This window comes from Cydia splendana, chromosome 18 (genome assembly GCF_910591565.1).
Source record: "Cydia splendana chromosome 18, ilCydSple1.2, whole genome shotgun sequence".
Lineage (NCBI taxonomy): Eukaryota > Metazoa > Arthropoda > Insecta > Lepidoptera > Tortricidae > Cydia > Cydia splendana.
This window is the reverse complement of record NC_085977.1, coordinates 8,150,938-8,167,581: the sequence shown is the minus strand read 5'-3', so window position 1 is coordinate 8,167,581 and position 16,644 is coordinate 8,150,938. Positions and strand designations below refer to the sequence as shown.

Sequence of the window (16,644 nt, the reverse complement as noted above, 5' to 3'; positions counted from 1 at the left end):
TTTGTATGTAATTTCAGAGACCTCGCCCGCTTAGCGACTTCTGGCGGTGACTAAGTACCAGTGCGGGCAGTCACACTGATCACGCGAGTAGTCTGCGTAGGTTCTGAAGTCAGTGGACTCAGCACTGCATTATACCTTGATGTGCCTCATAAGTTATATTCTAGTCTGTTCGGAAAGAGAAGACTCGTGGAATGTATTGGGCCCCATACATTCCACGACTCTTCTCTTTCCGCACAAACTCTAGTGGGTATTGTATTCTTTGCTTATGAAGTCATGAGCACATGAGCAGGGGTGCGAACTGCGATCATATATAACCATCTGCGATCATATATAACCATGGATACCGCCTTTAGGAACATTACCGTTCAAATTCTCGGGCCAAATTAGCACACATACACAATTACGCCTACATTCAAATAAGACGACGCGTTTACAGAGCCTGTAATCAAAGCTCGTAAACAAAATAAGAGTCATCTTTATTACACTAATGGTACATAGCTAAGTGTAGATGAAATGCATATAATGTCAATAACTACCAATCAGCGACATTAATCCGCCAATAACCTTCTTGCTGTACGTACTGGCCGCTGAGAGTTCGCGGTTCATATTTGATTAGAATATGACTTGGACAGGGATAGGTTTATGCCATACAGTGAAGAACCAGTCAAATAATTCACGTATAATAATTTAATGCAGATTAAAAGATAACTAGTTAAAATGTTGTTATGACATGACAGACTAACTCAACATAAGTAAATATATCATTGTTGTATAAATGTATTCCGCTATAATAAGTATTTTGTATATTTTATTATCAATCTGCATGGCAGTGCGAAGTCACGTTCAGGTATAGTCTGTCCGTTTTTCTAAGATCAAGTACGCCATAGTAAATGTATGGCGAACTTGATCTTAGAAATCGGACTGGCTATACAGTCTGCAAAATTTACATGGGTACACGAATCGGGTCAAAAATATTTGAACAGGCGGAGTCACAATAAATCCCCACTTTCAGTTCAGAATATTTTATATGTATATAGCCGGTCAAGCAAGTTTGTCAGTAGAAAAAGGTGCAAAATTAAAATTTTGTATAGGACCACAGCCGTTCGCGCGCTTACATTTTCTAAATTTGCCGCTCTTATAATATTTTAAACTTTCGCTTTTTGAACACATATTAACTCACATTATACGAAACGAAACTGATTTACGTCGGTAAATCAAGGTAATTGAATATAATTCGACCCGTCTATAATGTGAGTTAATATGTTTGCCGCTCTTTTCTACTGAAGGAAATGGCTTGAGAGAGAAAGAGAACCTACATATATGTGACAGTAGAGGGTGGATTCAAATGATCAATATTTTCAGATAATGTGTGTATTTGTTAAATTAATTCAGTGAAAGCATGATAGGAAAAATGTATCTACATATAGGAGACCGGGTATGATTATCTCACGGGTTATATCTCATGAATAGAACATATTCTAGATATCTTGCCAGGCATTCACTCAATTTCATGTCTCTCTAATTGGACAGCTTTTTTCCATAGTTCTCTGCGAATAGCATCTTGTGGGAATCTGAATGGAAAGTAATGTAAAATGACAATACCAAATTTGATTATTAATTTGAAATAACTAGGATAACTAGGATGGAGATGGAGCTATTTTTATAGCTCCATCTCATGAAATAAAAAAGGAAAATACAAATCTGTAAGAAGGAATTTATTACTACATTTATAATTATATAGAAAATGCGTCGACCTGAACAAAGGAGAACTGATAGGGACATTAAGTCTGTCTTTGTCAGGCTTGCGAAAACATCCAACTCGTTGGGGGTAGTTGGAATTAAAATCTTTAACAGCCTGAGCCGTGAGATTAAAGAGGCGGCTTCTTATGACCTGTTTGTTGAGAAGTTGAAAGCATATTTAATTGATAAGGCATTTTTTACGGTTAAGGAATTCTACAGTAAATTTAACATTAAATAATTTCGTAAATAATGACATTTGTGATGTATTTGTTATGTTTAAGCTATTTTCTTCTTCTTTCCTTGATCTGGTTATGTGTTTTTAATTTAGTGTTAGTGTTTTGTAGTTGAGTATTTAGTGTTAGTTGTATATTTCGTAGTTCTATTGTGATTTTGTTGACATGTGTTATTTTGACATTAAAGAAATTGAATTTGAATTTGAATTTGAAATACCTAAACCAAACACAAGTTAATAAAATAGTCTACTTCATTTAGCATAACACCATCCCTATTATCCTCGCAATTTAAAAAGTCGTATGTTGTTATGAAAGTCGTATGCAGTTGTTACGTTTTAGCTTAGCACGGTAGTATTGAAAACAAATCGTCATGTTTTTTCCAAATTCTACTGAAGTTATCTGTTTACTACAAGTGAAAAGTGATTCCACTGTCCTTGGTATGAACTAAAATAACTTCTGCACCACTTCACGACACATGAATATATTTTTAATTACAAAAAAACGTTGTTTTTATAAATCAATTTAGCCATTTGTCACTGACTGTCATCTCGGTGGTACTGAGATTGCCAATCGAGCAGTTTGTAAGTACCGCCTATCGCGGGGTAGTTTGCGTTGGGTCATAATTGAGCGGACAGAATACTTCCATGTATAGCATTTCGCTGATAACCATGGATACCGCCTTTAGGAACATTACCGTTCAAATTCTCGGGCCAAATTAGCACACATACACAATTACGCCCACATTCAAATAAGACGACGCGTTTACAGAGCCTGTAATCAAAGCTCGTAAACAAAATAAGAGTCATCTTTATTACACCAATGGTACATAGCTAAGTGTAGATGAAATGCATATAATGTCAATAACTACCAATCAGCGACATTAATCCGCTAATAACCTTCTTGCTGTACGTACTGGCCGCTGAGAGTTCGCGGTTCATATTTGATTAGAATGTGACTTGGACAGGGATAGGTTTATGCCATACAGTGAAGAACCAGTCAAATAATTCACGTATAATAATTTAATGCAGATTAAAAGATAACTAGTTAAAATGTTGTTATGACATGACAGACTAACTCAACATAAGTAAATATATCATTGTTGTATAAATGTATTCCGCTATAATAAGTATTTTGTATATTTTATTATCAATCTGCATGGCAGTGCGAAGTCACGTTCAGGTATAGTCTGTCCGTTTTTCTAAGATCAAGTACGCCATAGTAAATGTATGGCGAACTTGATCTTAGAAATCGGACTGGCTATACAGTCTGCAAAATTTACATGGGTACACGAATCGGGTCAAAAATATTTGAACAGGCGGAGTCACAATAAATCCCCATTTTCAGTTCAGAATATTTTATATGTATATAGCCGGTCAAGCAAGTTTGTCAGTAGAAAAAGGTGCAAAATTAAAATTTTTGTATAGGACCACAGCCGTTCGCGCGCTTACATTTTCTAAATTTGCCGCTCTTATAATATTTTAAACTTTCGCGTTTTGAACACATATTAACTCACATTATACGAAACGAAACTGATTTACGTCGGTAAATCAAGGTAATTGAATATAATTCGCGTTAGACCCGTCTATAATGTGAGTTAATATGTTTGCCGCTCTTTTCTACTGACGGAAATGGCTTGAGAGAGAACCTACATATATGTGACAGTAGAGGGTGGATTCAAATGATCAATATTTTCAGATAATGTGTGTATTTGTTAAATTAATTCAGTGAAAGCATGATAGGAAAAATGTATCTACATATAGGAGACCGGGTATGATTATCTCACGGGTTATATCTCATGAATAGAACATATTCTAGATATCTTGCCAGGCATCCACTCAATTGGACAGCTTTTTTCCATAGTTCTCTGCGAATAGCATCTTGTGGGAATCTGAATGGAAAGTAATGTAAAATGACTTTACCAAATTTGATTATTAATTTGAAATAACTAGGTAGTTTTTTTATAGCTCCATCTCATGAAATAAAAAAGGAAAATACAAATCTGTAAGAAGGAATTTATTACTATATTTATAATTATATAGAAAATACCTAAACCAAACACAAGTTAATAAAATAGTCTACTTCATTTAGCATAACACCATCCCTATTATCCTCGCAATTTAAAAAGTCGTATGTTGTTATGAAAGTCGTATGCAGTTGTTACGTTTTAGCTTAGCACGGTAGTATTGAAAACAAATCGTCATGTTTTTTCCAAATTCTACTGAAGTTATCTGTTTACTACAAGTGAAAAGTGATTCCACTGTCCTTGGTATGAACTAAAATAACTTCTGCACCACTTCACGATACATGAATATATTTTTAATTACAAAAAAACGTTGTTTTTATAAATCAATTTAGCCATTTGTCACCGACTGTCATCTCGGTGGTACTGAGATTGCCAATCGAGCAGTTTGTAAGTACCGCCTATCGCGGGGTAGTTTGCGTTGGGTCATAATTGAGCGGACAGAATACTTCCATGTATAGCATTTCGCTGGGTGCGAAACTCCTGACTTCGGTCAAACTCGGCTCCGCTCGGCTCAGCATTGCTCCGAGCAATTATTAGGTTTGGCACACTGAAATATGAAACATATGGAAGTGAAACGTCAACGAATAAGGGGCTATTCATAAATTACGTCATTTCAAATTAGGGGGGGGGGGGGTCTGGACATCGGATGATGGTAGCATGACGTAGGAGGAAACGGGGTCATTCGAAGCATGATTTTTGGATGATGTTAGGGGGGGTCGAAAATCGTCAAAAATCGATGACGTAATTTATGGACAGCCCCTAATGCGTGCCACTGTGACGTCATCTTGGAACTAAACATGGCGGTTTTAGTGCTGCCCAGAAGATTTTTACTGTTACTAGGTTTTATCGATACATTGATAACTTTTTAATGTTCTCGGCTCATTTTATTTAAAATACTAAGTATGTATTATTTGTGGAGTTTATGTTTTAATAGGAAGTAAGTAAATAAATAAAAAATCTTTATTAGTATATTGTTATGTGACAAGATACTTTGATTGAGTAAGATGTGTGGAGTCTGGGACAATTTCGTGCTTCAAATTTGACAGGTAAACGAGATGACGCTGTACTACTCAATACATTTGCGATTTTTGCGGTAACTCTGATTTTCAAAAGTTGACGTTTGACAACTTAGTGACCGCAAAACACATGGCGCAGTACAGCGCCATCTGTTTTGGATGTCAGAATAAGTGTACGTGTTTTTCTTGGACTTTACCTCTCTATTACAATCAATTTTGTTGTGTTGCTAACCCTAAAGTCTGTAACACACTACCGCACTGCTCCTCGACCTTGGTGCGCCGTATCTATAAGTGAGAGCGATACAAAATTCAAGCTTATTAAGCGACGGGTGAAAAAAAAACAAAACACCTTCAGAACATTTTTTTTATTACAAAAATAAGGAATGACTTCCGCTCTTCAACTTCTTCAACATTTATTCAGCAAATAGGCCACAAGGGCATTTTTATACGTCAACATTGAATTTACATACAAGCAAAAATAATAACAATAGATTAACCATTTTATAAATTACAACTATGTATATGTAAGTATATGGTCTCTTAATGTCGAATTATATAAAAAAATATAATAATGATATAAAAAAGCCCGCAGGGCAGCTTGTGGAGTAACGACCCCACGGCCCCGAGTTACCCTAGTGCTCCCGAGAGTCGGTCAGGATCTCCATCTCCAGGCACTCTTTCTTTTTATGTTCATTTCTTGGTAACCTATAAAAAATGATTTAATTATTAAATTAAGATAATTTAGTTGGTTTGAAGCGGGGTAGCATGATAAAATAAGAAAATATAAATAGGCAATCATAATATATCGATATCAAAGTCGATAAATAAAGTACAACCCTAGCTGAAATGTTTACATTATTTAAACGTAAAAATATAGTTAAATAAATCCAATCACTTCATGATCTATAACTGCACAGAAGAACCTTGCTATTTATAATGTGAAACATCCTTACATTTCCCAGGAACATTAACAATAACCAATATTTTTCATGTAAATGATAGCGTACCTGTGTAAGGTTAAAGATGACTGATTTGGTGGTTTCCTTATGCCGCACCCTAATACACTACACACTGGCATATTCGCGACATAATTATTCACATTTGGCTTCAATTATTTTCAATCAAAAGCAAAATATTGAAAGATAATTAATAATTTTAATTTTCACCACGACTTTTTGACAGGACAAGTAGCGGCTGAACTGACAGACAATGACATTTGGGGAACTAAACATGGCGGATTTTCGGCCGCATTAGGCCCCGTTCGCACGGCAGCTTTTTCAACGCGCGTTAAAAAAGCGTTTGAATGACGCAAATGGATAACCATGTATGTATTCACACGAAGGCGGTTTTTAAGCGCGGCGCTTTTTTATCGAGCACTGTTCGATTTTCGGCGTTGAGCGTTGGCCTCAAATTGAATAGAGCATACGGAACTCCGTGTATCTGTTCTCACAAGCGTTAAAAAAGCGCCGGCGCTGCTGTCAGTTGGCTGTCAAGTGTCAATTTTTGGTGTCAATCGTCAAGATTATTATTAGTTTCACCTTAAAAATGTCAACTTATGCTTACAAATTCCTGAAATATTCAAGCTATATTCAAATAATACGTCGTAATAGCAAATAAAGTATGGCTTTGCTGAGATGCGTACGTGGCAGTACGACTCACAAGTGATTTTTAAGCGTTCATATGAACACAAATATTGGAAACGGTAAAAAAGCGCCAACGTCGGGTTTTAACGCAACGCTTTTTAAGCTGTCGTGGGAATGGGGCCTTAGGCCCCGTTCGCACGGCAGCTTTTTCAACGCGCGTTAAAAAAGCGTTTGAATGACACAAATGGATAACCATGTATGTATTCACACGAAGGCGGTTTTTAAGCGCGGCGCTTTTTTATCGAGCACTGTTCGATTTTCGGCGTTGAGCGTTGGCGTCAAATTGAATAGACCATACGGAACTCCGTGTATCTGTTCTCACAAGCGTTAAAAAAGCGCCGGCGCTGCTGTCAGTTGGCTGTCAAGTGTCAATTTTTGGTGTCAATCGTCAAGATTATTATTAGTTTCACCTTAAAAATGTCAACTTATGCTTACAAATTCCTGAAATATTCAAGCTATATTCAAATAATACGTCGTAATAGCAAATAAAGTATGGCTTTGCTGAGATGCGTACGTGGCAGTACGACTCACAAGTGATTTTTAAGCGTTCATATGAACACAAATATTGGAAACGGTAAAAAAGCGCCAACGTCGGGTTTTAACGCAACGCTTTTTAAGCTGTCGTGCGAATGGGGCCTTAGGTATTTACCATAGAAGGTAGGATTGTATAGAAGTGGTATATGCGTGCCTCCGTGAGGGACAAAACATACGCAAATGCGACACTGTGATTGGTCGAATTCATTTGTTGCCCACCATTATCCATACTAAAAAAAAGGTGGGGAACAAATAAAATGTGAGACTGTGACAAGGACAAACAATAATAGCTCTTTCGCTGCTACTCCTACTGAAATATACATAAGACTATCCCGTTCTGTCAGTTACCCCCACCACTCTTGCCAGATCCAGGTATATCCTAGATTCATGGTATTTACGTATTTTCATGGAACACTTTATGTACGTACTGAAATACTGTCATCTTTTTTTGCTATGGGTTACAGTGCTGAGTAAAAACGAGACAGATATATATTTATGTGTGTGCCGTCAAAATGGGTGCTATTTCTATAAGCAATGGTACGTATAGAACAATATGTTTTGTCCCTATTATATAGGTCCATGGGTTGGCACCACTTGACTTCGTTTTGCGTGCACGACCACAGATAAGATAATCACTTGATTTTTGACAACCCTAAATAGCCGAAAGGGATAGTGCCATATATTAGAAAGGGACAGCATGATTCGACCCTGAACCGCTGTCAAACTTTGTTTTTGTAGGAAGTTTCCTGTCTGTACCGTAGTACTATTAATTATTCTGTGACATGAGCGAGTTACATGCACCCTGTGCAAGACTTTTGATGTTCTATAGTCCGCTCCACACTCGAGATCGCAGATCTGCGAAATCCACACTTCACACTCGCGTTCGCGGCTTCGCGCCGCGATTGCGCACGAGCACAGAAGAAATAATAGTACTACCGTACAGAAAGGTCACTTCCTACAAACCCGAAGTTTGACAGCGATTCAGGGTCGAATCATGCTATCTCGTTCTAATATATAGCACTATCCCTTTTGGCTATTTAGGGTAGTCAAAATTCAAGTGATTATCTTATCTGTGATCGTGCACGCACAAGCAAGTCAAGTGGTGCCAACCCTAATAATTGGTCGGAGCAATGCTGAGCCGAACGGAGCCGAGTTTGACCGAAGTCAGGAGTGTCTCCCCACTGGCACGAGTGTGGAGTGGGCTTAAGATATATTGATTGAGATAGAGAGAATCATACTGTCTTCGTCTTACGCTAGTATTAATTAGCACCAAAGAATACAATACTCGCTAATTAGCACCCAAACAAATGGGATGAGTAGTTTGTTTTCTTATTTACTGACACATTGGGTTTGCCAGAGTTTCGATATATCGATTCCATATCGACTCACGTTCGATAGCCCGTTGTGAACACACCATTATAATCTGTGGTACTAATTTACTTTTTTGACAGTGACAGAACTGACCGACTTCAGATTCTGTTGGCTTGTTTGTACTTATTTATACCAGATCAATTTACACTGCGAAGTATTTTGAGTTTGAAATGGCTGAAATCTCAGTCAAGAATGTGGAAAATGCTTGCGAAACTGCAGAAGAATTCACCAAAGTATTCTATAAGCAAGTGGACAACAGCAGACACTTAACCTCAAAACTGTACCTGGACACCGGACTTTTAGTTTGGAATGGTAACGGCATAACTGGCAGTGACAGAATTCAGCAGTTTTTGTTAGACTTGCCAGCCAGCAACCATGTGCTGAAAACTCTGGACGCCCAACCGATAGCGGAAGCTCTAGTGAACAATAAGCTGACGTACCTGATCCAAGCGTGTGGAGACGTGACCTACCAGAATGACGAAGTAAAGAAGCCTTTCCAGCAGACTTTCCTGATTGTGGCGGTCGATGGCAAGTGGAAGATTGCGTCAGACTGCTTTAGATTGCAAGTACCATACTCTACATAACATGGTGCAATTGGTAGACAGGAAAATGAATTGTGTGTTAATGTTACGGAATAAAGGATATAAGTGGACAAGTGTTTGATTTGTATGATTGTAGGACTTAATATTTTTAAGAAGAATAAAGCCACCATTGTAAAGAGTCATTTATAATGTTTTGATATAAAATGTTAAAATATATTGTGGGCTTTTCATTTGACTTCTTTGGCCCTTGGTCAAATTGCAGTTTTTATATGCTTAGTAAGTAAGTAAGTAAATACACTTTATTGCACCACAAAGAAAAAAAAAATACAAAAACAGATGCTTAGGATAATTAGGGGTTTTTGCTAGTTTATAAACTGGCTTTTCTTGACATATCAGTGATTAGCAAATAGCAATTTGTGAGAGAACTGTTGCATTTGAGTTGTGACTGGTTCACTAGTTGAACTTCCAGTTTCTTTTTAATTTGTATAATGCTAATGAAAGGGTCCATAAAGGGGTAATGGATGGAGAGGGCAGTAAAAACTACTAAGTAGGTTTAAGGAAAACAAGAAATAAATTAAAAAATAATATTGTTTATTTACAGCTTAAATTTACACAAAGTTATGACAAAGATAATTTATATCTTTTATCTTTGTATTTATTGTATCATACCCGCAGATCACTTTCCTACTAAACAGAGCATTATAAGCTGGCTCTTGGTATTACACATTACTATTTTCATGCAAATTTAGTACTCAAGTGTGTCCATTCATTAAAATTGCATCCTTGTATTCTATCTGTAGGCATGTTAATTACAAATTTCCAGAAAAACATTTCTTCACATAACATCATGGGCTGTGTAGTGTTACAGCATACAACTAGGTGGTGCAGCTTGTGGCGTAATATCTGACAAGTATAACAGCTTCTCATGGTGTTGATAAGCTTTATTAAGAAAAAGTCTTTGGAAGGAAGTGTATACCTTATACCTTAGAATAATCACCTAGGTATGTGTCACACTCGGGACAATAGTGCTTGACCCTTTTAAATGTTGGAATTAAATAAGGTAAACCCGCAAAGCAACACAAACAGCACCAACTGAAAATTAATTATAAATATTTGTCATAAAGAATTTAAGCACAAACCTAACTGAGCTCTGTGGGACTAGGTAGATTTGTGATAATATGTATTATTTGTAAAAAAAAACTTCTGAGGAAAATCCAAGTGAGGATGAGGTGAATGAACCCTATTAAAATGCAAGCAATTTTTCTTCCTGATTGTGAACTATTTCTCTTCATATGACCACATTTCGTCAGGTGACAACCAAAACTCACTAATTACTAAAAAAATACTAAACAGAAATCATCCTTATCTTAGTACTAATATGGTTCACTATGGGTATGAACTTGTGTTGGCAATTAGTGAGTTTAGGTTGTCACCTGAAGAATTTGTTCTTCCAGATACATACGTATTTATTTATTATTGAAAATGGATGTCATTTATCCTAATTACTGTAATGTGTGGTTTCAAATCCCTTTACTGGTTTTCAACCGATTAGGTGGTGAAAATGGCTTACAATATTTCAAGACAATTCTCAAAATAGATGAGTGATTAGAACTATGAATTGTAACCTTTCCATATATCAGTACTTACCATGTAAATCCGAAGATAAAACCAGCCATCATGTGAGTTTTCCTTGTATTTACGTATTTCACTTTAGTCAATACTCTTTTATAGCATTTGCTGCAAGGGAAAAACATAGGAGCATCTTTTAGTGGAGGTTGTATGATTATAGTTTCCCTGATCACTGTGTGAGGCTGCACATCCTGAACAGTGTAAGGCGGAGGTAGGTCTCTATGGTATCCCACTGTTTCCATGTGTACATTGATCTCTGCCCTCGAGGAGTCACTTATTTGTTCACAATTGCCGCTACTGGTAGTATCCATATTCATTTTTGTTGTCTGATGCATAATATTTTCCACATAAGTCATACCTGCTTTTGGATATCATTTATCTACTTATCTTGCCCTGCTATGTTTCTTATCAGTGTTATTACTTATTAGTGTGCGTACTTATCTTGTCAGTTCAGATAACAATAGATATGTAAATCCATTGGTATTTAAGGAATAAAATAGATTCGAAGAAAAACAATGTATTCTTATTTATCTAAACTTTTATTAATATGTATAATTTTCACATGCATTATATAGGTATGTAAAGAAGGATATTTAACATGGTCTACTTAACTCTTTTAACGCCACCCTAATACGCAATAGACCAGGAGCCTGCCGCCAATTAACCTAACGTCTTCGTTGGTTCGTTCACTTATTTGCCTCTATCGCTCTAGCATATTCAAGACGAAAGAAGTGGTTTGCGATTATAGCCCAGACGCCTTACGAGGAAGTAGTGCCAAATTGAACCTTATTTGAGTAAATATAAGTCATTTTTGCGTTTGTCAAGCTGCCGGTCATACATTTTTCGCGACGGTCTACTTATTGCTAGATAAACTTCAAACCACTGTCTACTACAATTGCATTTATTACTTACCCCGGCTACACACGTAACTATAAATCGTAGCGATAATCGACAACGATTTGTCATACACACGGTAGATAAAACTGCGCAGTTCGGACTGCACAGTTTAATCGCTACGATTTATCGTTACGTATGTAGCCGGCATTATAAACAGTGTATCACATGCGAAACTCGTACTTGATTTGTTAGTTAAATAATAATTTAGGTAGGTATTGTATTGCAGTTTTTGCTTTGACATGGTGTACTGAGAATTACTATTATTGATGGCACTCAAAAGGTAAACCAAGGAATAATATTATTTTATAAACAGAAAAATTAGGTACAGTCAAGTTCATAAATTACAATACATTTCTTCACCTTAATCCATTGCAATAATGTGAATAAATGTATACATATTTATGAACTCAACTGTACCTATACTAAATTATAAATTTAATGTACCTAATATGAATTTAAATGTTGTCGTGCCACTATGTACCTGAACACAAAGAGTAGTATGAGATGAGATCACTCACATTTAGGTATACAGGTGATTTGTTATGCCCGTCTCTGAGACGTGAATATGTACGTCATATATTTAACAACATTCCCTACGTACGAAACTGCTTTTACCTCTCAGAGTATGGATACACATTATCAAAATCATCCTGTATATGTAGTAGTCGTGGTAATCTTATGGCCCAGAATCTAAATTGGTTGAGTAAGTATATATCTAATACTAATAACAAAAATTCACCAACAATTTTGGACTTATTTTTGAATCATAAAAACGTTTACGATTGGCACCTCACACCTAATATACATAGGTCATAGGTATATAATAAAAAATAAAGCAACATCTTTTGTAGTCTGTACTCCGTAGTAAAGTGGATTTAAATTTAACATTGGACAAAAATTATATTGTACTAAAATAACTCTTGTGACAAATAATTGCCAGTTAGTATTGGAATGTTTCAAAAAGTAAGTTGCCTTTGATGTACTTATAAGTTTATTTATAAGTTTATTTATAAGTTCATTTATAAGTCTATTTATATGATTATTTTAAGTTTTATATTCCATGTAGTTTAGTTTTATTATTGTTTAGTTTGTATTTTTTGTCTCACTTATCAATGTAACTTATAGAGGTGAGATATCAGGGTTTATAGCATGTCAACCAGGCTTGAAAATAATATTAGCACAATGATATATGAAAAGTAACCACAACAGCAAAATAAACACGTATATATAGTAAACCATATTAATGGTGCTTATTTGGTAATACTACATGGTAAAAAAGCTACTCAGTCGAAAAATGAAAGGTACTTCATTTAACTTATTCATAAGCAGCATTCTACACCCCTCATTCTCAGCCTCAGCCAAAGCTTTTGGAAATTCGTTAAATTTACTAGGATGTTATATTCTATACCTAGGCCATAAAATGCGAATATCATAATTATTTTAATTGAATTCTAATTTATCATCAGTAAAATATGACACATAAACCATTATCACTGGCAAATACTAACAGTTCTGCAAATCTTTAGTGCAACAAAAATAATTATTAATCACAATCAGTAGGTACCTAGGTATGGTTATATTTGTTTTATAATGTATGAAACATTTATGTAGGTATCTGCGTAGTTTCTCAAGATATTGACACAAACATTTCTTTTGCCCTGGGTTGTGCTTAGCACAGTATTTCGCGCGCGAGAAAGACTACCCGTTCTTTCCTAACTGTATTTTTAATTAGAGGGATGGGTAATCTCGCGGGCGAGATACTGTAGTGGCGCTCTTGTGTTAAGCCCGCTAGCAGTACAAAGTATGGTACTTATGGTTGATAACTATATTTAAATCTATCAAATGTAAAAGTTTATTAAATCTACTATATCTAAATTCTGTGGCCCTAGTGAACAAGGGTACAAGTCTCGCGCGGCGCAGATGTAAAAGGAAGTAAGTTCCACATACCACTTATGACCTTATCTTATAAGTACATCTAAGCTGCGCGAGACTTCTACCCTTTTTCACTAGAACCACAGAATTAATATTTCAGCTAATTCATGTCTTACAATGTTCATGAGGCTTAGACTGAATAATATAATAAAATAGTGCTTGATTTCATTATAAAAATAGTACATACTTTACAACATTTGTATATGCGCTAAATGTAAAAAGAATATGAGGCAAAAGTATATAAAATAGATAGGCCATGATATAACTCAAGCAGCACTAGGATGGATGTGGTACTAGTACAATAGTTAAAAACTAATTTGGAAATGTAATTATCTTAATCAAGGGCTTATTGAAGGGCACAATAAGATAGATAATTAGTTAATGAGTCATTGCTATTGTCAACTCGTAAGAGGGTAAAAATTCATAAGAATGTTTAGCATTTGTTGCTCTTTCCGACAAATGTGTTGCAGTTGGGGCAGTAGTGTTCCGCGTCCTTGAATGTGTCGAAGCAATATGGCACCAGCCCGAGGCAGCACAGAGAGCACACCCTGTAAAAATAATTTGAATATTTGTAATATAATAATATTACTAAGAATCAATACCTGTAAATGTCAGTCTGACAATATTTCTACTGTATATATGGCTCTGTGTACATATTGCCCATATTGAAACTATATTATGTCATTCAAACACTTATGTTAAGAGATTGCACAAACATTGCAAAATTATACTCATCAAAGTGAGTCAAGTGAAATCCAAGCTAAGGGGCTGTCCATAAATTACGTCATCGATTTTTGACGATTTTGGACCCCCCCCCCCTATAATCATCCAAAAATCATGCATAAAATGACCCCATTTCCTCCTACTTCATGCTACCGTCATCCGATGTCCAGACCCCCCCCCCCCCTAATTTGAAATGACGTAATTTATGAATAGCCCCTAAGTGCAAAAATAGTTAGGACTTAAAGTAATAATAAATAAAGTAGTGATATTTGATACAAAAGATGGTTATGAGAGACTAAAACATAAGAAACATTTAAGGCTCTGTCACACAGGCGTGTTTTCCGGGCGGGACGTGAGCGTTTTATATGTTAAAGGGGCGCGCCCCGCTCCGCCCGCAAAACGCGCCTGTGTGACGGAGCCTTAATGGTTAAGGGCAAGAACAATTTGTAGCAAACAACTTTAATACTGCTGTAATTATTTTTTCTATATAAATTTACTAATATCTTGTTCTGCATTAATTTAAAATATTAAGAACAAGGTAAAGTAATAAAGGAAAACAGGTTACATCACAAGGAAAATTGCAATAATATGTCTTGAGGTAGTTCAAGATTTCTTGCTTTGTTTGTTTTACCACTAGTCATTGCCCTCAATCTTCAGACATTAGAATTCAAATTATATATGTAGGTATAGGTATAGGTATAGGGTGTAGGTGTAGGTATAGGTATATAGATAGGTTTTACTGCCCATAGTAAATTGGAAGCATCTTCATAGGCAGGGTTACTACCAAATGGGCTAAAGTGGCAGTAAAGTACAGTGAATTAAAGGAAGCTAAACAAACCCATTGGGTCGCCATCCATTAATTCCTTGATACCTATTTCCAAGCTTAATTGATTGAATCTTAACTCTCTAGATTTTGAATTCAAGGTTTAATAATTGGTGGTAGTTAACTGCTATATGTAATTATAGCAAACTTTAGTTTAGTCTGTGATTATAGACATACAAATACATATTTCGCATTTGGTTGTTTGTTATTGTAAGTAATGATGAACAATGAAAAACTTTTTTTATACAAAATATAATGCTTATTAGTTGTATAGAATTTGTATCTATTGTTGCTAATAAACTGATAAGCACACTTACATTGTGATAACACACACTGAACCAGCTACTAAATGGGTATGCCAGGCTGTTGTGTATGTAACTCTGGTGGTGACTACTTTGCCACAGTTGAAGCAGGTGATGGTCGTTGGCTCGCTGCCCACCGCCTGCGGCAGTACGATCCCCACGGGAACGGCGCCCGGCGGTGGCGGCGGCACGCCCGGCTGGGGTTGTGCCGTCGTGGCCCCGCTGGGCGGGTGCGGGTACACCCCCGCTGGGGTAAACGACGGCTTGTACGCAGCGTGAGGATCTGCGAACGAACCCTCTGGAGCCACGAACCCGTACTGCGGATTACCGACGACCTCTGAATACGCGGGTGGAAGGTCGCTTGGAGCGGACGGAGTATTACTAGCCATTGTGACGAACTATAAACACTTCTAATAGACAGCAATAAAATCACAACCCAAGAAACAGTTAATCAATAACAGAACGTAGTGTTTTCTCCGTATTAAAACAAAGACTGTTAGTCACACTGAACTTTGAATTTAAAAACGTATTTAGTCTAAAAGTACAAAATGATAATAAAATATGATTAGGATTTCCCCAATGAGTGAATGAATGAGAACAATGACGTAAAAACATACAACCATACTATGATAAATTAGGAACGTACTTGTTACCAACATTGAGGCATAGAAATAATCTTATCGAATTAAAATGACCGCTGTTGCATTTTGGTAGCACATACCATACTTGCTTTCAACATAGACGTATTATACTTACTTTTCTTTAGGTTGGTATGATCGGTAAAACGTCAACCGTCATTTTAAATTTTCGTGAAAGCGGTAATGTTAAATGATTATTTCTGTGTTTAAGACAATACTTTATCTTTTACTTAAATGGGGGGCAAATCATTAAGAAAATGTGAAGTTTGTGGGGTCAGGCGTGTAAGAAGAGTAACTTCTGATATATTTTTGGCCAGATTTCCGCTTGACCCGAACAGGTCGGTAAACTGATGTTTTATGCGATATTTTCATTTTGAGTGGTTACCAGATACTAATTTAATTAGTTTGGAGTAGTTTTTAGGGTTCCGTACCCAAAGGATAAAACTTCTGATATATTTTTGGACAGATTTCCGCTTGACCCGAACAGGTCGGTAAACTGATGTTTTATGCGATATTTTCATTTTGAGTGGTTACCAGATACTAATTTAATTAGTTTGGAGTAGTTTTTAGGGTTCCGTACCCAAAGGGTAAAACGGGA

General features: G+C 36.3%; 3 protein-coding genes across 3 annotated transcripts; 1 reads left to right on the top strand and 2 right to left on the bottom strand.

Annotated features, from left to right (window-relative positions):
• The first annotated feature begins 8,666 nt into the window (after positions 1–8,666).
• LOC134799224 (NTF2-related export protein) lies at positions 8,667–9,286 on the top strand. Its single transcript, XM_063771608.1, has one exon. The coding sequence runs from the start codon at positions 8,731–8,733 to the stop codon at positions 9,142–9,144; it is 414 nt and encodes a 137-aa protein (XP_063627678.1). The 5' UTR covers positions 8,667–8,730; the 3' UTR covers positions 9,145–9,286.
• A 519-nt stretch (positions 9,287–9,805) lies between these two features.
• On the bottom strand, positions 9,806–13,793 carry LOC134799498 (uncharacterized). Its single transcript, XM_063771911.1, has 2 exons — positions 10,750–13,793; positions 9,806–10,194 (listed from the first exon to the last, which is right to left on the bottom strand). Exons 1-2 carry the CDS (start codon positions 11,085–11,087, stop codon positions 10,080–10,082), a joined length of 453 nt encoding a protein of 150 aa, XP_063627981.1. The 5' UTR covers positions 11,088–13,793; the 3' UTR covers positions 9,806–10,079.
• Positions 13,794–13,934: 141 nt separating this feature from the next.
• LOC134799497 (lipopolysaccharide-induced tumor necrosis factor-alpha factor homolog) lies at positions 13,935–16,016 on the bottom strand. Its single transcript, XM_063771910.1, has 2 exons — positions 15,424–16,016; positions 13,935–14,108 (listed from the first exon to the last, which is right to left on the bottom strand). Exons 1-2 carry the CDS (start codon positions 15,795–15,797, stop codon positions 13,994–13,996), a joined length of 489 nt encoding a protein of 162 aa, XP_063627980.1. The 5' UTR covers positions 15,798–16,016; the 3' UTR covers positions 13,935–13,993.
• Between the last annotated feature and the right edge of the window lie 628 nt (positions 16,017–16,644).